Source organism: Lepidochelys olivacea (genome assembly GCF_965140295.1).
Source record: "Lepidochelys olivacea isolate rLepOli2 genome assembly, chromosome: 13".
In the NCBI taxonomy this organism is placed as follows: domain Eukaryota; kingdom Metazoa; phylum Chordata; order Testudines; family Cheloniidae; genus Lepidochelys; species Lepidochelys olivacea.
Genome location: NC_140423.1, coordinates 36,929,663 through 36,952,066, shown reverse-complemented (window position 1 = coordinate 36,952,066; position 22,404 = coordinate 36,929,663). Strand labels below are relative to the sequence as shown.

The following is a 22,404-nucleotide window of genomic DNA, read 5'->3' as shown; positions in this document are numbered from 1 at the left end:
GGACCTTCGCGGGGAGACAAAGCCGGGTGCTGGGGGCTCTTCAATCCAGAAGGGAAAGGCAGAGCAAGATCTAACAGGGGAAGTTGGAGCCTGATCCAATCCAATGGGAAAGGAGGCCCCAGTATGTGACAGGGAGGGGGATTCACCAGGGGAACCAGCTCCACAGAGCAGGGGGGTTCCTCCATCTCCAGGTGGCAGCAGACCCAGCTTTGCTGCCTTGCTGGAAGAGGCGTTCGTCAAACACCAGTGACCGGGCTCAATCCAGGGGAGCTCGGTGAGCTTCTCTGGCTGGGGTCACTCAGGAGGGCACGAACATCTATGGATCCAGGTGTAAGCGGGGAAATAGTCCCGCTATTGTGGGGAACTTTCCTGGCTTCTGCACTACCCTGGTGAAGTGGGCTAGCGAAAGGATCTGAGTCCTCGCTCCCACTTCCTTTACCCAGTGGCCTCCCTGCCCTTGAGGACTCCCCTTCCACTCTCCTGTCTGGCAGAGTCCTCGTAACCCCAACAAGGCTGGGCCCAGGATTCCTGGGGGGCTCGACCCCCAACCCTGCTCTGGTCACCTAGGACAGGGGCTAGGGTGTCCCCACTCCGGGGTACTCTCTCTGCACTGGGCACTTCTCTGACCCACTGACCATTACATACAAGTTAAAGCAAATGCAAGTTATTTAATCAACAATTAATTTTAAAAAGAATCAGGAAAAATGGGAAAGGTTAAAGGAAACACATCAACCCGCTCTGTGGCAGGGAACATCACAAACAGTGTCTCTGGATGTCAGGGCAGTTCACAGTCTGGTCCTTGTAAGCCCCAGGCCTCCTGCTCAGGCCCTGGTTGTGCTGCAGGGATGCTCTGGGTTGGACACTCGCTCTGGTGATGGCCACACGCTCTCAGGCTCTAAGTGGCAGGACCCTTCTGCCCTGTGTCGCCCCCGCCCTGTCGGGGTTACGATCCAAGCCTGGCCTGCAGAGCCTCTTGGCTGAGGCGTCTCCCTGTGCTGGGCCCGCTGCCCAGGGTCCCCCTCGCTCTCCCCAGCTGCTCACCGCACCCAGCTCCGGACTGCTCCAGCCCCAGCCCCACCACTCGGTCTCTGCACGGCTGCTGCTGCCTCCAGCTCCCTGGGCTGCTTCTCTGGCCCCTCTGGCTCTGGCTGCTGCAGCTCTGCTCCCAGGACAGGTCTGCTCTGCAGGCTGCTTCTGTGACTCTGCTCCCAGCACTGACCTGCTTCCTGGGCTGCTGCTCTGGCCCCTCTGGCTCTGGTTGCTGCAGCTCTGCTCCCAGGACAGGTCTGCTCTGCAGGCTGCTTCTGTGACTCTGCTCCCAGCCCTGACCTGCTTCCTGGCCTGCTTTTCTGGCTCCTCTGCCTCTGGTTGCTGCAGCTCTGCTCCCAGGGCAAGTCTGTTCTCTCTGGGCTGTGCTGGCTTTGGGGCTGCAGCTCTGCTCCCAGGACAGCGTCTGCTCTCTCTGGATCTGGCCCAGCTCTGCTCCCCAGCTCAGCTCAGGCCCCTGCTTTCTCCTTAGCTCAGCCCCACTCTGTCTGACCCAGGCAAATCCAGCTCACACAGAGAACGGGACCTCCCTGGCCTCCTGACTCCCTGAATAGCCTGCTCGCCCTGTCATTCAGGCTGACCTGGAGCACTGGCCTCTCCCCATTATACCTGGGGACTGTCAGTCTCAGGGTCCTGATTCCCCATCGACCCTTCCCCCTTTTTAGTACTGAGAGCTAGCAACTAAAACACCCCCATGAATGTTAGTGAGGGGTCAACAGTTCCCTTACACAGGTATCCAGGGGAAGAACAGACCAGGGGGGATTCTGCCATCTGCAGCTGGGAGGCCTCAGCACTGGCTCTGTCCCAACCAGGGGCAGGAAGAAAGCAGCGTTATCCATGGCCCCAGCCAATGGCAGGGAGGGCACCAGTGCAGGAAGGAACACCCCCCCCCCCCGCATGCAGGCATTTCCTCTTGGGGAATCTCCACCCCTGACACATCGCTGATGGGGCATTTCTTGGTAGCTGGGTCCATGACCCTGCACTTCCCGGATCACCTCTTCCCAGGGTCCCCTCTCTACCACCCGCTCTATATAAACCCTGGGGCTGAGACAGACCCACCAGACCCAGCCCCTGGATTTGTACCAAGGATGCTGCTGCTCCTGTTCCCCACGGCCTTTCTCCCAGTGGCTGCAGCCTTTCTCCTGCCCTGGAGGCTTCATGCTGGTGAGTTGAGCTGAGTGACTGGTTGATTTCCCAGCCCTGGGGGGCTAATGGTCAGAGTGGGGCTGAGCGAATCGCTGAGTTTTTGGTTCAGGGGCTGAAATATAAAATCTGGGGGAAATTGGGTTCAACCCAAAAATGATTTTATTTGGTTTTTCTCACTAAAAAAGTTGATCCAGAACCAATTGTTTTTTCTTTTTCATTTGCTTTCATGTGCTTACTTCAATCCCAACAACACTTTGGGGGTGTTTTTTCATTTGATTTCAGGTTGTTTTAGAGGGGTTTTTTCCCGCTGTTTTCAAAAATAATTCACTCCATTTCTAAACAAATCAACATTTCAAAAGAAAAAGGTGAGCTGTTTTGTTTCCCAATGCCAAGAACTAAAGTTGCCTCATTTTTCCAGAAAAAAATTTCCTTTTTTGGTAGTCAAAATAAATCCTCAGAATTCCACCGGAATTCGCAGGTTCTTCTGATGCCCCAAAGTTGCATTTTTTGGCAAATTTACCAATTGCTTAGAAAAATTTGCCCAGTTCTAGTGGTGAGATTAGGGAGACCAGGGCTCATGGGCAGCCCACATCAGGGGCAGGGTTTGGGATTAGCCCTCAGGCTCAGGTAGGTGTCAGGAGAGGGGGCAATGGGGCTGGAGAATGCTAGGGAATCCCTGGCCTACTTCTCTGCGTGGGGAGATGGCCTGGTGCAGCCCCACAGACAGATGAATGGATGGCTGGGTGTGGGATTAGGGATGGATGGATGGACATGTCCACGTGGGAATATGTGGATTACACTGGGTACATGTATGGGTAGACACCAGGCTGGGGGGATGATCCAGGGGGAGGCCGGGCTGGAGGTGGGCAAGGGGCTGATCCAGGCCAGCAGGAGGTGGCGCTGATGGATTAGGGTCTGCGTTGCACTGGGCTCTTGGTCCCACTCTCCAGACTCCCTTTTGAACCCCTCCCTGTCTTTCTCCAGATCGGGTCATCAGGGGCCAGGAAGCCCCGCTCGGCTCCAGACCCTACATGGCCTACGTGCAAATCGGGTCAATGGGAAGCTGCGGAGGGTTCCTGATCCAGGAGGACGTGGTGGTGACGGCGGCTCATTGTAACTGCAACCTGGGGTAAGAAACATGCCATCCCGCACCCCTGAGCCAGCTGGTCACCTGCCCTGGGGCTGGATTGGGGCTGGTGCCCCTAGAGGGGAAAGGCCCTCTGTCCCATTCCCCATCCACCGAGCCAGCCAGTCCCCCACCCTGGGGCAGGATCAGAGCTGGAAATATGTTGCCCCAAAGACTAGACGTTTATGGGATGTGAAAATTATGAATTTTCATGGGTGCCTGTTAGATTTTAAAGCCCAAACCCACCAAACTAGCATGGTGAATATCCCAGCTGACCTTTGTATTCAAATCCCTGTGATTGAGTCACTTCACTCAGTTGAAATGTGGCTTCTTCTCTGGTCTTTTCCCTTGTCCATCACCTCACAAACCCAGGCACTTGGTTTTTCTTAACCAATCAAGAAATCCCATAATTGCCTTTTGGGGATCTGAGCCCTGCCAAACCCAACAACCTTGTAAGCAATTGATGTAGATCAGCGCTGGGGCTCAGCTGTTGCACCAGAGACTGATCCAATCCCCAGGATTTCCTGCTACATTCACTTACGATCATCAGCCATCCATACTTTCATGTCTCTAGCACATTTCTCACACTGTCATTAATTCTCCATGCGCTAAAGTTGCACTTTGCCTTAAGGTGCTCTGTGAATGTGGTCCCTGATAGTTCTAGTTTGGAGGGGGGACACTAGTTTAAAGCATCAAAAGCAGTTGCCTCAAGTTGTTTGTTGGAGGTTGTCGTAGGCTGTTGACTTGGACTGACGAAGGAGAAACAGGCATAGAGCGTAGCTTAGTTAAAATCCAAGTTATGGTTCCTTGAGGTCTCTCTAGGCCGAGAGCAGAGACAACAGGGGAACACCCAGATACTGAGGTTAAAGAAAGATGAAGAGATTCAATCTCTGCCATCAAGTCTCACCACTACTTCTCATGTCCTGCTAACTCTGGAGGAGGGAAGGGGCTGTGCAGAGGTGCTGGGCCAAGTGTCCGGGAACCCTTCTGGACTTCAGCATCTTCTCTGAGGCACTCAGCAAGCTCTTTCATCTCACATAATGACCTCTCTCTCTCCAGGATCATTCGCAGATTTGGGCTTCTTCCTACTTCCATCCATACCCAGTAGATGGCGACGGTGCATAAAATATTATTTGATCCTTTTCTTATTTGTATGTTTCATTCACTCCAGCAACCTTATTTCTGGGTCGGCCCAGCCAAGGCGTCTGGGATTCTCCCCCTTTAAGAAATTTCTTTTAATATTTCAAAGTTACACCCAGGTAAGGTCCTTACACCTTCTGATGGGTATTTTCCTTCTTCTGCCGTATGCAGTTCAATGATTCAGAGATTACAAGATCATTGTGATCACCTTGTGCGACCTCCTGTATAACACAGACCAGAAAATGTCTCCCAAATAATTCCTTTTGATCTACAGCCGATCTTTAAAAAATCCAGTCTTGTTTAAAAATTGTCAGTGAATCAGAATCCATGATGACCTTTGGTAAATTCTCCCAATGGTTAGTTACAGTCCTTGTTAATAATTCATACCATGAAACAATAATTGAGAAAGAAAAACAAACAGAATCCTTTATAGTCCCTCTAAATTAGAAACCAATTGATCTTGAGTTTCTCAGTATAAGGCAAAAAGAAAAGGAGTACTTATGGCACCTTAGAGACTAACCAATTTATTTGAGCATGAGCTTTCGTGAGCTACAATAAATTGGTTAGTCTATAAGGTGCCACAAGTACTCCTTTTCTTTTTGTGAATACAGACTAACACAGCTGTTACTCTGAAACCTGTCAGTATAAGGCAGGTTTTCCAATCTTTTGATCATTCTCGTGGCTCTTCTCTGACCCTTCCCCAATTTATCAACATCCTTTTTGAATCATGGACACAAGAACTGGACAATGGGTCACTCTGAATAGGAGAACAGTCCATTGGTCAGTCTTTTGGGGTCTCTTTAGCCAACAAGAGGGGAGAAGGAGGAAGTCCATCCACATCTAGGTGCATAAGAGGGTCTCTGTGTTACTCAGTTGCACAACTATAGATAGAAATTTGCACAGGCCAGGTGCAGGGTTGGTGTCCCTATTCGAGGGGCTGTGATGGCCCGACCTCACTGTCCAAAGGGTACTAACATCCCCATATTCTCTCCTTCTCGTTTCCAGCAATATCTTTGTCTACCTGGGAGTCCAAGACTTCATGAAGCCAGGACAGAACTGGCAACGGATCCGGGCCCGTCGCTGGATCCAGCACCCTGACTTCAGCAATGAGAACTTTGATAATGACATCATGCTGCTGAAGGTACCAACACCAGTGACCTCATTCTGCTAGGGTACCACCCCCATCCCATCAGCCAGCCCCCAGTGACCTCGCACTGCTGCAGGTACCACCCCCATCCCATCATCCCTCCCCCAGTGACCTCACACTGCTGAAGGTAGCACTCCCGTCCCATCATCCCTCCCCCAGTGACCTCACATTCACTCCCTGGACTCACATCCATACTCTGGCCGGGTGGTGCTGCCCCTTCCCAGCCCCAGTCCCAGCGCTGATCTGGGTCCATTCTCTCTCTCTCTCCTCCCCATGGCAGCTGTGGCACAGCGCGGAGCTGACCGAGTGGGTGATGCCCATCCCCCTGCCGGAGGCCGATCACCACGTCAGCCCAGGCTCCGAGTGCAGCGTGGCCGGGTGGGGTCGGACCGGAGTGAACACCACCTCCGACAGGCTGCAGGAGGCGGAGCAAGAGGTGGTGTCGGACGGGCTGTGCGGAGAGCGGTACTGGCATTACGACCCCACCACCATGCTGTGTGCCGGCAGCCCCCACGCCAAGAAATCAGCCTTCCAGGTAAATACCCCCCGGCCCAGAGCCACTGGGGGTGCAGCAAGCTGCTCCAGGGGAAGGAGCTGGTGGAAACCAGTATGGCCGTGCCCCTCCCATGCTCCACTTCCCAAAGGGAGCCCATAGTGCGTCATGGGAGATGCAGCCCACCCAGGGAAACCAGTATCTAGGACGTCTCCAGAGAGGTATCTCCGGTGTTAGTGCCCTTGTGCAAGGTGCTGTTAGAAATGGGCTGAAATTTAACATGGGCTCATGCACATAGGGACAAGAAACAAGAAAATTGCTGCTCTGAGCTGAGGGCTCATGAGCTCGAAGCAACAGAGCGGAAGGGAGACCTGGGTGTGTCTGTCAATTGCAGGGTGACTACGGGCCTCCAGGAGAAAGGCCCATGCGATCCTGGGATGGAGCAGTTCAGGTGTCTCCAGTAGAGAGGGAGGGTTTAATGCCAGCAGAGAAGGCACCGGACAGAGCTCAGCTGGAATCCGGTGCAGAGTTCTGGGCAGCCCTGTCCCAAAAAGAGGGATTCCGGCTGGACCAGGTGCCGAGAAGGGCTGGTGGGACGGTCGGGGGAATGGAGAGCCAGTCTCATGAGAGGGGAGTAAAATACTGAGCTATGTTAGCCTAAAACACAGGCTGAGCAGGGTCTCATTGCTCTACAAATACATCAGGGTGGGCAGAGGAGTGGACAGCAGGGAGGGAGACAAGCTGTGGAAGCTACAGGAAAAATCAAATGGGGATAAATGGGGCAGGGATCAATGGAGCCTGGAGATGAGGAGAAGATTTCTAACCATCAGAGGTGGGAGGTTCTGGAACAACCTCCAACGGCAGCAGTTGTGGGCAAGGGGAACAACCTAACAAGGATGCAGACAGAGCTTGATAAGTTTATGGATGGGATGATATGACAGGGCTGACTGGGATAGCAGGAACTGGACTGCATGACCCAGTACGCCCCTTCCAATCCTGTGTTCCCATAATGGCATGAGGCCCCTGAAATACAACTCCCATAATGCCTCATGAGTAGACATTTTTGGGCTTTGATTTTTTTAAACATGTTCTAGGGAAAATGTTAATAAAACATGGGGACCCCCCACCACCACCACATGTTCTCATGTCTCTACTCTTCACCTTCCCTGGAGGCTCTACTGGTGAACTCAACCTTGAGGCCACGCAACAGACAGGACCCTGGTGAAATCCTGGCCCCATACATGTGGATGGGAGCTTTGCTATTGACATCCATAGGGCCAGGATGTCACTGGAGCTGAGGGAGAATCAGTGTTCCCATCTCACAGGAAATGGCAACATTTCAATCTTTGTTTTTGAGGAAGAGTTGAGATTTCAACATTTTTGGCAGAGCAGAAATTCCAAAATCTGGTTTGACTCAGAAAAGTCAAAATGTTTCATTGCAACATTTTAAAGGGAAATGAAACATGCTGAGATGTGAACAGATTGAAATGTTTCCTTCCATGTAGGGGTGAAAGTAATATGAAACACTTACCGGTGCAGGGGACCAGCTCCGGGCCCCTGGAAGGGGCTGGGCCTCAGGCTGAAGGGGAGGGGCTGGGGGTCAGCCTCCCCCAGCCAGCCCATCCGCACTGCCTGGCCTGTGCCGTCCGGGGCTCCGGCAGTGATTTAAAAGGGCCCGGGGCTCAGGCTGCTGCTGTGGTAGCAGCGGCAATGGCTGGGAGCCCCGGGCCCTTTTAAATCGCCAGCTCTGGGGCAGCTTCCCTTTTTGCCCCCCTCCCCCCCGCCCTGCCCCCCGGCAGCAGCCCGGAGTGGGGGCAAAAGGGGAAGTGACGTTAAAGCACTGCTGTGGCAGCGCTTTAACGTTGGCTCCATACAGGCCGGTACCGGCTTTTTGCCGCTACACCGTATTGGCCGGTACCGGCCCACTTCACCCCTGCTTCCATGTGAACAAACTGGAGAGCGTCCAGAGGAGAGAAACAACAACAAAATGATCAGAGGTTTAGAACAGCTGACCTAGGAGGAAAGGCTAAAGAATTGGGCGTGTTTAGGCTAGGGAAGATGAGGCTGGAGGGGGGATGTGATAACCATCTTCAAATATGATTTAGTTGGGGGTTGGTCCTGCTTTGAGCAGGGGTCGGACTAGATGACCTCCTGAGGTCCCTTCCAACCCTGAGATTCTATGGTTCTATGATATGCTAAGGGCTGTTCTAAAGAGGACAGTGACCAAACATTCTCCATGTCCACTGAAGGTGGGACAAGGAGTATTGGGCTTAATCTGCAGCAAGGGAGATTAATGTTGGATACAGTAACTCCTCACTTAAAGTCGTCCCGGTTAACGTTGTTTCATTGCTGATCAGTTAGGGAACATGCTCGTTTAAAGCTGTGCAATGCTCCCTTATAACGTCGTTTGGCAGCTGCCTCCTTTGTCCACTGCTTGCAGGAAGAGCAGCCCGTTGCAGCGAGCTGGTGGGGGCTTGGAACCAGGGTGGGCAGGCAGCCCCCCATCAGCTCCCCGCTCCCCTAAGTTCCCTGTGGGGCAGCCGCCCAGCAGGCTATCAATTGCCAGCAGTTCAGCTGTCCCTCCTCCCACTGCCATGTGCTGCTCCTGCCCTCTGCCTTGTAGCTGCTCCCCAGAGCCTCCTGCTTGCTGTGCGGAGTGGGGGGGAAGAGGGGAGCTAATATCAGGGTGTCCCCCTCCCTCCTGCTCCTGCACCCCACTTATCCCATCTTCCATAGAGCAGGACACACAACAGGGCTCAGGACGGAAGGAGGTTCCTGGCAGCAGCTGCTGTCTCAGCTTGCTGATCTACTTAAAAAGGCAATGAGCTTAGAGTAGGGTCAGCGTACTTAAAGGGGCAATGTACATCTCTCTCTCACACACAGGGTGTGTGTCTCTGTCTCTGTCTCTGTCTGCCACGCTGTCTCCCCTCCCTCCATTCCTGCTGCCTTGTAGAGTGTGAGGCTACATTAACAACAGTGTGCTAACCCTTGAGGGCTCAGCCAAGTGCTAGTTCATCATTTAGCAGCAAGGCAACCCCTGGGAAATATCCCACCCTCTGACTTCACCACCTCAACCAAGCTTCACAATCATCATCACTGTGTACCAGTATTAAATTGTTTGTTTAAAACTTATACTATGTGTGTATATATATAATATAGTCTTTTGTCTGGTGAAAAAAATTTCCCTGGATCCTAACCCCCCCCCCATTTACATTAATTCTTATGGGGAAATTTGATTTGCTTAACATCATTTCGCTTAAAATCGCATTTTTCAGGAACATAACTACAACGTTAAGCGAGGAGTTACTGTATTCGGAAAAAACTTTCTAACTCTCAGGGTCATTAAGGTCTGGAACAGGTTAACTAGGGAGGTTGCAGAATCCCCATCATTGGAAGTTTTTAAGCCCAGGTTGCCAAGATACCTGTCAGGGATGGTCTAGGTTTATTTGGTCCAGCCTCAGTGAAAAGGGGTAGACTAGGTGACCTCTCAAAGTCACTTCCAGGCTGACATTTCTATAATTCTAGGATTTTGGTTTGCTGACCTGACCTGAAATGCTTCATTTCAAGTGAGTTCAACATTAAACTCCAGTTCCTTATCAGCACATTGCCTTCTGGAAGCTGTAGTTCAGGCCTCTGTTTTCCCTTATGTAGGCCCTGTCTGGACTACAACTCCTACAATGCACTGAGTCAGGTGATTCCCTTGATGCCCTGAACATTCAATCAGAGGCAACTCCAGGTTGGGAGCTGGGAGATGTAGTCCTCAAGGGAGCCAACCCCTTAGGAGAGAATACAGACCTGAACTACTACGCTGGAAAGGCAATGCACAGATAGGAAAAAGCAGTTTAATATTTTGTTGAACTGATTCCAAACTAAATGTTTGAGTTCATTTTAAAAAACTGAAATATTCCGATTCAGGTGGAACTGATCCAAAATGAAATATTTCCTTTCAATTTGCCTAAAGCAAAAATTGAAAATTGATTGTTTGCTGTGGAAAATTTCAGTATTGTAGGAACTACCTTTTCCACGGTTACATCATTCTGTCCAGCTCTAGATTTCTCTCTCTGACCACCCATTGAGAGGACTGTTCTGTGTGGTGGAAAGGGCTGGGCCTTCAGCTGCAGAGAACACCTGTACCACATGCAGTCTGAGATCTCCGCAGGACAGGCTGGGCTGGGTAATGTCAGTCACTGATGTTATTCTCCTTATTGGCAGGGTGATTCCGGCGGGCCCCTGGTGTGCAACGGGGTGGTCCAGGGCATTGTTTCCAATGGAGATCCGGACGGACGCCCCCCCAGCATATACACAAGAATCTCCAAATTCATCCCCTGGATCAACGAAACTCTGCAGAAGCTGCGTTAAAGGAGACGCTCCCCTTTAAAGGGCAAATATTGCCATACTGGGCAATGTGCCTGTGTGGAACCCCCGCGGTGCTTTAGATCAGAGTATTTTTTCCTAGTGTTAGAGAAATGCTACGAATGGCTCAGTCCTGAAATCCTTTTGTGGCTAGAAATACCCCATCGATGTTTGAAATTTCATTCTATGTTTTTTTCACCCCAAGTGGCTAGTCAATGTTTGGGACCCTGAGGGTGTTCCAGTTGGAAGCAGAAATTGATGATGCAGTCTGGTATTTCCTTTGCTGTGATCTATTTATTTACAAGGAATATCCCAAGTCCTCTTTCCCTGAACACAGTTGGAATCAAACAGCAGCAGACAGCAACTCTGTTCACTGTCCCAAGCCTGCATCTCCAGCCTGCATCTCCATCTCTGTGCCCAAAAAGCTTCTTCTCTTAGCTGTCTCTCAGGGCCATATTTCTTTGCTTCCAGGTTGTTTCTGCCTGGCTTTTTACTTTGTGTCTGACTTGCTTCTGTCCCCGTATCTCTCCATTTGTGTTGTGTCTGTCCGATCCAAATGCCCCATTACCCCCAGAACAATATTTGGTGAAAAACTTTCCTCCTGAGTCATTAGAATTCCCCCATGTGTACAGGGATTTACTTCAGCAGAGGGGATTCTGGAGCAAGGGTAAAATTTTTTTCTATTGAATTTTATAGACCCTCTACAAATGCTGATCATTTTTATACCTAATCCATTCTTCAGGAGTTTTCCACCATCAAAATTCCTAGCGGCAGTGTGTCATTGGCTGGCTTAAAAACTTTCTTTCATCCAACCAGAGAGCAGGAATGGGGCCATGTGGCTTAGGTGGGCAACCTATCACCACGAAGCGTGGCGAGTCAAATTAAACAGCCCATGACAATAGAACATTGAAACAATTGCATGAAAACATATGAAATTTCGAATGTTTTGTTTCGCACAGTTTGAGCCAGACCTGACTTTTATTTGTTTTCAGTATTTCCTTTTCTTTTTTCCTCTCCCCGCCCCACAAATATTTAATTATTTATTATATATTACCTGATACTAACTGGAGGTTGGTAAAACCAAAATCCTGGGAACCTGGAAAGCATAGACTGGGACAAAATGAAGAATTGTGTATTTCCAAATATTTGGAAAATATTGAAAACGGATGGTTGTTTGAGGGGGAAAAAAGCCATTTTTGAATAAAAACAGTCTTGTTTGAACAATTCGTGCTGCCTTTTCCATTACTGGCCTGTAGATTGGACTTTGTGTGTGTGAGTGAACCAGGGTTGGGTAAGGATAATGGGGCGGTGGGCAGGATGCAGGGAAGCTGGGTTGAGCAATTAGCAAAATTGGAACTAAATATGAACATCTAGGACCAGATCCACAGAAGTGTTTAGGTGCAAAACTCCCATTGAAATCACCAGGAGCCTAAATATCTTTGAGGATCTGGGCCCCTAGCTCTTCCCATCAGCAGATCTCCAAGCACTTTACAAAGGTGGTTGGGCTCATTAGCCCCAGATGGGAAAACTGAGGCATGGAGAGGGGCCATGACTTGCCCAAGGTCATCCAGCAGCAGAGCTGGGAACAGAACCCAGGTATCCTGAGGTCCGGGCCTGTGGTCTCGCGACTAGGCCACACTGCTTCGCCACAACTTGCAGCACCTCAGTCCGATGGTTCTAGGACCTGCGGCCGCCCCAAACTCCTCCGCCACACTGCTTGTAAATTTCACTTCCTGTCTTGTATACTCTGGAATCAGTACAGATCTGATACCAGTGTCTCCAGCACTGAGTTCCCTGCTGACCCGTGTCATCTGGGGCAAGCGCTGACTCCACTCAGGCAGGGTAGGTCTCTGGTTACAGGTTGTGGGGCTGTAACACCTAAAGGGCTGGAATTATGCCCAACCCCCACCCTGACACCCAAATCCAGTAGCTGACAAGCAGATACAGATGGAATTGATCTGTGTGTCTCCACACTCCCCTCCGTCTGGCTCTCTCTCCACCTGTTAACAGGGGCAGTGCTGGCCAGTGCTCCCCAGTACCGAGCAATGCCGTGTTCCTGATCCCTGGCTGAATAAAGACCAGATTTGTCTGAGCCAGAGGGATGACAGAGATTCCCAGAGCTGCCTGCAGATATCCTGGGTCCCTCCACCCCGATCCACTGCAATAAGGGACCCACGTTCCTTCAATAGATTCGTCCATTCCAAGGCCGGAAGGGACCACGGTGCTGGTCCCGTCTGACCCCTGCATAGCCGTGGCCCTGGGACGGCCCTGAGCTAATCCTGGCTTGAACTAGAACAGAGCTGTTAGAGAAATGTCCCGGCTTGCGTTACACGTCACCAGGGATGGAGAATCCAGCCCAGGCCTTGGCAGAAGCATCTCCGAGCCTGATGCTGGCCCAGCCACTAAAGGGATTCGAATGTCCAACTCCCAGGCAATGTCATTCAGATCCCCTGGGCTGGGCGCTCTGGCCCACACTGTATGGGAGCGGGGGGCAGAGGAGATGGTCTGATGGTCTCCGCTGACCGTCATCTCTCCACTCTACGAACAGCTCAGCATCCATGTGATAGAAACCTTCCCACCTTCACGGTTGTCATAAATATAAAAGGAAGGGAAAACCCCTTTAAAATCCCTCCTGGCCAGAGGAAAAAACCTCTCACCTGTAAAGGGTTAAGAAGCTAAAAGTAACCTCGCTGGCACCTGACCAAATGACCAATGAGGAGACAAGATACTTTCAAAAGCTGGGAGGGAGAAAAACAAAGGGTCTGTGTCTGTCTGTATGATGCTTTTGCCAGGGACAGAACAGGAATGGAGTCTTAGAACTTAGTAAGTCATCTAGCTAGGTATGTGTTAGATTATGATTTCTTTAGATGGCTGAGAAAATAGCTGTGCTGAATAGAATGAATATTCCTGTCTGTGTGTCGTTTTTGTAACTTAAGGTTTTGCCTAGAGGGATTCTCTATGTTTTGAATCTAATTACCCTGTAAGGTATTTACCATCCTGATTTTACAGAGATGATTCTTTTTTACTTCTATTAAAAGTCTTCTTGTAAGAAAACTGAATGCTTTTTCATTGTTCTAAGATCCAAGGGTTTGGGTCTTTGGTCACCTATGCAAATTGGTGAGGATTTTTACAAACCTTCCCCAGGAATCCAGGAAGTTTTTGGAAAGTGTAGGGGACAATTTCCTGGTGCAAGTGCTGGATGAACCAACTAGTGGCAGAGCTCTTCTTGACCTGCTGCTCACAAACCGGGAAGAATTAGTAGGGGAAGCAAAAGTGGACAGGAACCTGGGAGGCAGTGACCATGAAATGGTCGAGTTCAGGATCCTAACACAAGGAAGAAAGGAGAGCAGCAGAATACAGACCCTGGACTTCAGAAAACCAGACTTTGACTCCCTCAGGGAACTGATGGGCAAGATCCCCTGGGAGAATAACATGAGGGGGAAAGGAGTCCAGGAGAGCTGGCTGTATTTTAAAGAATCCTTATTGAGGTTACAGGGACAAACCATCCCGATGTGTAGAAAGAATAGTAAATATGGCAGGCGATTAGCTTGGCTTAACAGTGAAATCCTTGCTGCTCTTAAATACAAAAAAGAAGCTTACAAGAAGTGGAAGATTGGACAAATGACCAGGGATGAGTATAAAAATATTGCTCGGGCTTGCAGGAGTGAAATCAGGAAGGCCAAATCACACCTGGAGTTGCAGCTAGCAAGAGATGTTAAGAGTAACAAGAAGGGTTTCTTCAGGTATGTTAACAACAAGAAGAAAGTCAAGGAAAGTGTGGACCCCTTACTGAATGAGGGAGGCAACCTCATGACAGAGGATGTGGAAAAAGCTAATGTACTCAATACTTTTTTTGCCTCTGTCTTCACGAACAAGGTCAGCTCCCAGACTGCTGCACTGGGCAGCACAGCATGGGGAGCAGGTGACCAGCCCTCTGTGGAGAAAGAAGTGTTTCGGGGCTATTTAGAAAAGCTGGACGAGCACAAGTCCATGGGGCCGGATGCGTTGCATCCGAGAGTGCTAAAGGAGTTGGCGGATGTGATTGCAGAGCCATTGGCCATTATCTTTCAAAACTCGTGGCGATTGAGGGAGGTCCCGGATGACTGGAAAAAGGCTAATGTAGTGCCCATCTTTAAAAAAGGGAAGAAGGAGGATCCTGGGAACTACAGGCCAGTCAGCCTCACCTCAGTCCCTGGAAAAATCATGGAGCACGTCCTCAAGGAATCAATTCTGAAGCACTTAGAGGAGAGGAAAGTGATCAGGAATAGTCAGCATGGATTCACCAAGGGCAAGTCATGCCTGACTAATCTAATTGCCTTCTATGACGAGATAACTGGCTCTGTGGATGAAGGGAAAGCAGTGGATGTGTTGTTCCTTGACTTTAGCAAAGCTTTTGACATGGTCTCCCACAGTATTCTTGCCAGCAAGTTAAAGAAGTATGGGCTGGATGAATGGACTATAAGGTGGATAGAAAGCTGGCTAGATTGTCGGGCTCAATGGGTAGTGATCAATGGCTCCACGTCTAGTTGGCAGCCGGTATCAAGTGGAGTGCCGCAGGGGTCGGTCCTGGGGCCGGTTTTGTTCAATATCTTCATAAATGATCTGGAGGATGGTGTGGATTGCACCCTCAGCAAGTTCGCAGATGACACTAAACTGGGAGGAGTGGTAGATACGCTGGAGGGTAGGGGTAGGATACAGAGGGACCTAGACAAATTGGAGGATTGGGCCAGAAGAAATCTGATGAGATTCAACAAGGACAAGTGCAGAGTCCTGCACTTAGGACAGAAGAACCCAATGCACTGCTACAGACTAGGGACCGAATGGCTCGGCAACAGTTGTGCAGAAAAGGACCTAGGGGTTACAGTGGACGAGAAGTTGGATATGAGTCAACAGTGTGCCCTTGTTGCCAAGAAGGCCAATGGCATTTTGGGATGTATAAGTAGGGGCATTGCCAGCAGATCGAGGGACGTGATCATTCCCCTCTATTCGACATTGGTGAGGCCTCATCTGGAGTACTGTGTCCAGTTTTGGGCCCCACACCACAAGAAGGATGTGGAAAAATTGGAAAGAGTCCAGCGGAGGGCAACAAAAATGATGAGGGGACTGGAACACATGAGTTATGAGGAGAGGTTGAGGGAACTGGGGATGTTTAGTCTTCAGAAGAGAAGAATGAGGGGGGATTTGATAGCTGCTTTCAACTACCTGAAAGGGGGTTCCAAAGAGGATGGCTCTAGACTGTTCTCAATGGTAGCAGATGACAGAACAAGGAGTAATGGTCTCAAGTTGCAGTGAGGGAGATTTAGGTTGGATATTAGGAAAAACATTTTCACTATGAGGGTGGTGAAACACTGGAATGTGTTACCTAGGGAGGTGGTGGAATCTCCTTCCCTAGAAGTTTTTAAGGTCAGGCTTGACAAAGCCGTGGCTGGGATGATTTAGTCGGGGATTGGTCCTGCTTAGAGCAGCGGGTTGGACTAGATGACCTCCTGAGGTCCCTTCCAACCCTGATATTCTATGATTCTATGATTCTAAGTGGGGTGCAAGGGTTGGGAGGTTTTTTCAGGAACCCAGATAAAGTTTGGTGGTGGCAGTGGAAGTCCAAGTTAAAATAGTTTGTATCTTCGGGAAGTTTTAACCTAAGCTGCTAAAAGTAAGCTTAGGAGGTTTTCATGCAGGTCCCCACATCTGTACCCTAGAGTTCAGAGTGGGGAAGGAACCTTGACAACCGTGTTTCCTTCTCTGTATTCAGGGCAATTCCTGTTAAACAGAGTCTGTCTTTGGCCGTGTAACAAACACCGCGGGGTTCTCCCAGCACTTGGGAGGGGAGACCCCTAACCGCTGGCAGTTACTCTGCAGGTTATTGCACTGTTACGCCCCACTGATCCCAGCTGGGATCTGGCCCGTTGACTCCAGTGGAGCTACTGCCCATTCACACCTGCTCAGGGTCTGGCCCATTGACCCCTAGGGCTGTGCACAGCTGGGGCCCAGCACACCCTGGGGGATGTGCACATCTGGAGCCCAGCACTCAGTTTTGTTGCCATGCTTCCCCTTCCCGGGGACTCCACATCCCCCTCTGAGGCACATCCATCACCAGGGCCGGGCCAGGCCGGCCTGTGCATCTCCCCGCTGATGCATTTCACCTCTGCCTGGTGTCACGCCTCCACAGGATCTCTGCTGTGCCCTGGCTTTCCAACCGCTGCTCGGTGTAGGCCCGTCACTCTGCTGACCCCCCTGGGGTGCCACATTGCCTTCAGAATGGGTCCCAGGGCCTCACTGCCTCCAAGACTGAGCCCCTGGGCTCCAGCCTCCCTGCTTCACACCGTGAGCTCTGCCCGGTGAAGCCAACTGAGAGAGACTCCTGCTCGGAGGTATCTACGCTCCCCAGGGACCTGTGCACCCCAGCCGGGATTGGCAGTGACACCCAGCCGCCTATTCCAAAAAGAGCCGGGTTTACTGGTTCCCTGGACTGAACACACATTGGGGATGTCCTCGGCTTAGCCTGGGTTAGGCATAGTCCATCTGGCCCCGCTAGTGCACGGAGCCAGCCATGCTGGGCACACCCCAGTTCTGCTCCCTCTCCCCGTCCTTGTTTCTTTGTCTGTCCCAGGGGACAGCGCCCATGTCTCTGCAAAGGCCAGCTCTCTCCCCAGCCCCCCAGCACATCTGGGCCATTGTCCTCCTGCTGAGCCCTCCTGCATGGCCTGCCGGGATTTCCCATCACGAGAGTGTGGAACTCCCATTGGCTTTCCAGCTCCTCCAACAATCTGGGTCGGGTTCAGCTAGTTGTTAATGACACATTCACGCCACCCCCCAGATGATGACATATCCCAGCACCTCCTGTCTTCTGCTCTATTCCAAGAGCAGCTTTTTAACCCTTTAACCTCCATGCCCAGCAATGCAAAGCACAGAGGGGAAACTGAGGCATGACCAGGCATCATAAAAATATGACGACTAGTCCCACATTCATCACACCCAGCTCCAGCTTGTCCTGCGAGGCATGTGGCTGAGGCCGAGTCAATGCTGCCCTTCGTGAACCTTCATGTGTGTGTGGGTGGGGGGAGGGAGCGGAGTGGAAAGGCAGGGGGATAAAATTGGGTCCTGCCTTTTAAAATTGGTGGCAGGGAGTCAGGCAGGAGAGGTGCTACGGATGGTGCAAGGCAAATGCTCTACAGAGACGGCACCCAGGTGTCTGGGACAGCAGGGTACTCACCCCTAGGGGGCTCCCTGAGTTAGCATATGCTGGGAGGTAGAGACTGGGAGATGGGATGGGACCCAGGCATCCGGGACAGCAGTGCAGGGCACTCACCCTCAGGGGACGCCAAAGTACAGACAGACAATGATTCCCCAAAGAGTCTCTTCTCAGGTAGGATTTTATTACGTGGGGGGAGTAAAAAGCTGGGCTTTTATTCAAGCACCCGCTGGGCTTGGCACCACCATTCTGGGTTGGGAGGACTCCTTCGTACTCAGAAAACTCCCCAAACCCAGCTCTGCCCCCTTCAATGAAGGGATGCAGGGCTTTCAGCGTGGGACCCTGGGCTGCTGAGACCCCATTGTTTTCTTGATCCAGGGGACGTACGCAGAGACCCTAGTGAACACCCTCGGAGGGGACCCGTCTTTTTTGCCAAAGGAGACGATGCCCTGGGCTGTCCCGTCACACACCAGGGGGCCCCCGGAGTCGCCCTGAGAAACCAAAGCAGGTAGAGGGTAAATATGAGCTCAAAGCACAGCATTCACCTGTCCTTTTTGAACTGTTCTATAGCAGGGATTGCAGTCCCCCACTGCCCCACCTAACTAGCTAGATAAATAGATAGAGAATCCAGCCCAGGCCTTGGCAGCAGCGTCTCCGAGCCTGATGCTAGCCCAGCCACTAAAGGGATTCAAATGGCCAATTCCCAGGCAATGTCATTCAGATCCCTTGGGCTGGGTGCTCTGGCCCGCACTGTGTGGGGGTGGGGGCAGAGAAGATGGTATGATGGTTTCCGCTGGCCATCATCTCTCCGGCTCTACGAACAGCTCAGCATCCACGTGATAGAAACCTTCCCACCTTCACGGTGTTTCCTTCTCTGTATTCAGGGCAGGAATAGACAGATAGATAGATAGATAGATAGATAGATAGATAGATAGATAGATAGATAGATAGATAGATAGATAGTGTATGGGGATGGACAGACAGGCAGATAGACAGACCCCAGTCTCAGTGTTGCCCACTGAAGGTCACCCTAACTGATCCCCTAACTCCCTTGGCCTCCCGGGGAAGCTCCCAGCGCAGCCACCCGCCAGGGACTGGGCGTTTACCGAGAATGTGGCCTTGTCCTCATTAGGGTTCCCCACACACATCATCTTCGAGGGCTTGTAGTAGTATCGGAGCTTCGTGTCCTTCTGGCAGGTCTCATCTGACATCACCTCCAGCTCCACCTCTTGGAGGATGTTGGTGGTTAGCTTAGCATCGTGGTTGGTCTTGCCCCATCCTGCCACGCTGCACACGGACCCCGGATCCACAGTGCGGCCAGCCTGGGGCAGAGGGATGGTGTATACGGCATCGTCCAGCTCCGCCGGCTCCGCCAGCTGCAATAGGGGGAGGGCAGAGGGGTCAGCGCACTGCCTGGGTGGGAGCCAGGCCGGGGTGGGTGCTGGGAGCTGCGGGGGGAGGTACCTGCAGCAGCATCAGGTCATTCTCGATGCTCATCTTGTTGTATCTGGGATGGGGGATCTTCTGCAGCACAGAGACTCGTTGCTGGGTCTTCTCTTTCCGAAGGACGTTGTGGGCTCCAAGGAGCACGGTGATGTTCCTGGAGCCAGACAGAGATTGGGCTAGATCTGGAGGTCCTTGGAGGCAGTGCTGCAGTGGGTAAGATGGGGGGCTCAGTAGGGAGTGCCGTGCTGCAGGGAGTGGGGTGGAGCTCAGCATGGGGTTGCTCGCCTGTAAAAACTGCAATCTGTCTCTTTCTCTTAGGTCACCCATCTCGCTCGGGCTCTGTGCAGTGCCCAGCACACTGGGGGCCCTGATCTCAGTCAGCTCCTCGAGTTTCCTAGGTTCCAAGGCCAGGAGGGACCATACGATTGTCTAATCTGGCCCCCTGGAGAACACAGGCCGGAGACCTGCCCCCAAATACCACCATGATGCAGATATTAAATAATGACTTAACTGATATCGAACAAATTAAATAAATTGTAATGTGTCAATAGACTACGAATGATCCAGTTATTGGTCTGAAGGTCGTTAGTCTTCTGTTTGCCTTTCACACAGAAAAACATTAAAGTAAGGGGGGGGGGGCTGCTGCACAACTGGATCGCTGCACAGCTGGATGGATGCTGCACAGCTTGATCCCTGCACAGTGGGGGATGCTGCATGACTGGATCCCTGCACAGCTGGATCCCTGCACAGCTGAGGGTGCTGCACCGCTGGATCTCTGCACAAAAGGAGCCCTGCACAGCCCAATGGATGCTGCATGGCTGGATCTCTGCACAAGTGGGGGTGCTGCATGGCTGGATCCCCGCATAGCTGGATCCCTCTACAGCTGGGGATGCTGAACATCTGGATTCCTGCATGGCTGGGTTTCTGCACAGCTGGACTTCTGCACAGCTGGATGGATGCTGCACAACTAAATCCCTGCACATCTCAGCGTGCTGCGCAGTTGGATCCCTGCACAGTTGGGGCTCTGCACAGCTGGGTTCCGGGTTGGGGGAGACACTGGGGCGCAGACACAGGTTCTTACCCATCGCCGCAGTGGGCAGCTGTCAGCACAAAATCCTCCCGCACCAGGAACCCCCCACACATCTCTTCACCTGTGCAGGTTTTTTTCTTGAGATAGGCCATGTAGGGGCGGGAATGTGGCTTGGCTTCCTGGCCGCCGATGATCTCCCCTGGAACCCCGGGGAGAGATGAGGGGATAGATTAGAGCAGGCGCAGATGGAAAACTCCAGCAGAAGCGGCCTTGTCACCCACAGTGCTGGCAACCCCACTCCCCAGATGTGCCAAGCTGCCCAACCCTCGCCTGGCATCCATCGGGACTGAGGTCCATTGGATGCAGCCCCAGCAACTGCTGTCCAGCTCTGCATCGATCCAGATGTTGAGAACCCCCCCCCCACTTCACTCCAGCAGGTCCCTAGACACCAACCACAGTGCCCTCATCCCTTAGACCCCCCCAAAGCTCCCAAAGCCCCAGGGGCCCCCGATCCCAGCCGTACTCACCAGTATGAGCACCGGGGGACAGGAAAAAGGTCATGGGGAGCAGGAGCAAGATCTGGAGCTGCATGTTCAGAGTCAGTGCAGGGACGGTGCATTGGCCTCAGGCCTGGCGGCTTTATAGACTCAGCTGGGGAAAGATAAAAGGGAGGAAACCTCAAGGTCGCTCACACACTCATCTGCATGTGGGGCTCACGCGTCTCAGTTTCCAGCCGCACCAACCACACGGGCTGGGGGGAGGACAGGCCGTGCATCAACCCGGCAGATGGGTCCCAGCACAGCTGGATGATGCACCACTGGACGGAGAAGACCCCTTTGGGAACGGGTCTATCAGGATCCAGGGCTTCTCTGAGTGCCGGCTCACAGCTGGGCGCATCTGGGGCTCTTACTCACCTGGCCCCACCCTCGCTCAGCTCCCTGCCTGTGTCTCTGTGGCTGACACTGACTGACCTCAGTGGTGGGTGAGAACACGGCCCTTTGATCTTTCTCACAGTGGCCCAGCCGTGAGCAGGCTGGGGCTGGGCAGACCAGCCATCAACCCCAATAACAGCAACCGTACAGGCGGGTTTCATGCAAAGGGGATGCGGTAGGCTCTGTGACATGCTACAGCTGGGAGCTATGACTGTACAGCAGCAGAGGGGCAATGACACAGCAGAGCCAGGAATAGAACCCAGGAGTCCTGGCTCCTAGCCCCCTGCTGTAACCACTAGACCAAATACTCTATGCAATTAATATTAGCAAGAGGGAAGGAACACAAGCGAAAATAGGGTAAGAACAGGTTAAAGAACATCTAAATAAGTTAGATGTATTCAACTTAGCAGCACCTGATGTCATTCCTCCTAGGGTACTTAAGGAACTAGCTGAAGCAACCTCAGAACTGTTAGCAATTATCTTCAAGAACCTCTGGCAGACAGGTGAGGTCCCAGGGGACTGGAGAAGAGCGAACATAGAACTTATCTTTAAAAAGAGGAACAAAGAGGACCCAGGGAATGATAGACTGTTGGGATGGGGGCACTGTGGTGGGTGTCTAGGGACCCACTGGAGTGAAGTGGGTCAGCCTACCTTTGATACCTGTGTAAGCAGGGTCTGAATGAGCTCACCCTTGACAGCTAGGTGGGACAGGGGGAGACTTCAGGAGCAAACTGTATGTAGATGAACACACCTACTCTTCCTAGGTATCCGGCAGACAGAAGCTGTGTTGTTCAAAGTGATCATCTTTGGCTGGTGTTGGGTTTCAAATAATTTTAGTACTGAATGCAGGGGTAGTGAAGTGTTGTTATCAGTGTTGTTATCTTTATTGTATGAGGAAAGGGAGCAGAACTGTGCTTAGCCTGGCCCTATTGAGGGGGTCACCCTCAGCTGAAAGGAACTCACTAAGCCAGGGGCTCAAATGCCAGACCCCTGTGAAAGTCAGAGGGGGTGGGGACAGGTGTCTCTGCCAGAAGATGTGGCTTCTGCCTAAGGGTCCCTGGTATGATTTAACCTGTTCCTTCCCACTCTTCAAAGATAGAGCTAAATAGGCTCCATTAGGAGTCTTTTGTTTTGTTAAGTGCTCACAAGAGTTGAAATCACTTGTGGTGGGACAGCGTTTCTGCCCAGCTTGCTTCAGGTTCCCCCATTAAGAGCTGACAATCACTAAGAGTTGGGTGGAATCTCAAGAGACTGAGCTGCAGAGGTGACAGCAGAGAGGCAAGTGGCAGCAGAAGGTGACCAGCGAGAAGGGGGCTGGTGGGAGCAGCGAGCAAGCGGCCAGTGAAGGTGGGTGG

The 22,404-nt window shown here is 51.8% G+C and overlaps 2 protein-coding genes across 2 annotated transcripts; one reads left to right on the top strand and one right to left on the bottom strand.

The window, feature by feature from the left end:
• Nucleotides 1-2,000: 2,000 nt before the first annotated feature.
• Nucleotides 2,001-11,654, top strand: LOC311529759 (duodenase-1-like). The gene is made up of 5 exons (XM_084645958.1): nucleotides 2,001-2,211; nucleotides 3,178-3,322; nucleotides 5,465-5,600; nucleotides 5,887-6,141; nucleotides 10,312-11,654. Exons 1-5 carry the CDS (start codon nucleotides 2,019-2,021, stop codon nucleotides 10,456-10,458), a joined length of 876 nt encoding a protein of 291 aa, XP_084502084.1. The 5' UTR covers nucleotides 2,001-2,018; the 3' UTR covers nucleotides 10,459-11,654.
• A 6,316-nt stretch (nucleotides 11,655-17,970) lies between these two features.
• On the bottom strand, nucleotides 17,971-20,739 carry LOC311529764 (mast cell protease 1A-like; the record flags this gene model as incomplete). Its single annotated transcript, XM_084645964.1, has 5 exons — nucleotides 20,645-20,739; nucleotides 20,169-20,316; nucleotides 19,106-19,241; nucleotides 18,748-19,017; nucleotides 17,971-18,132 (listed from the first exon to the last, which is right to left on the bottom strand). Exons 1-5 carry the CDS (start codon nucleotides 20,706-20,708, stop codon nucleotides 17,971-17,973), a joined length of 780 nt encoding a protein of 259 aa, XP_084502090.1. The 5' UTR covers nucleotides 20,709-20,739.
• Nucleotides 20,740-22,404: the final 1,665 nt, after the last annotated feature.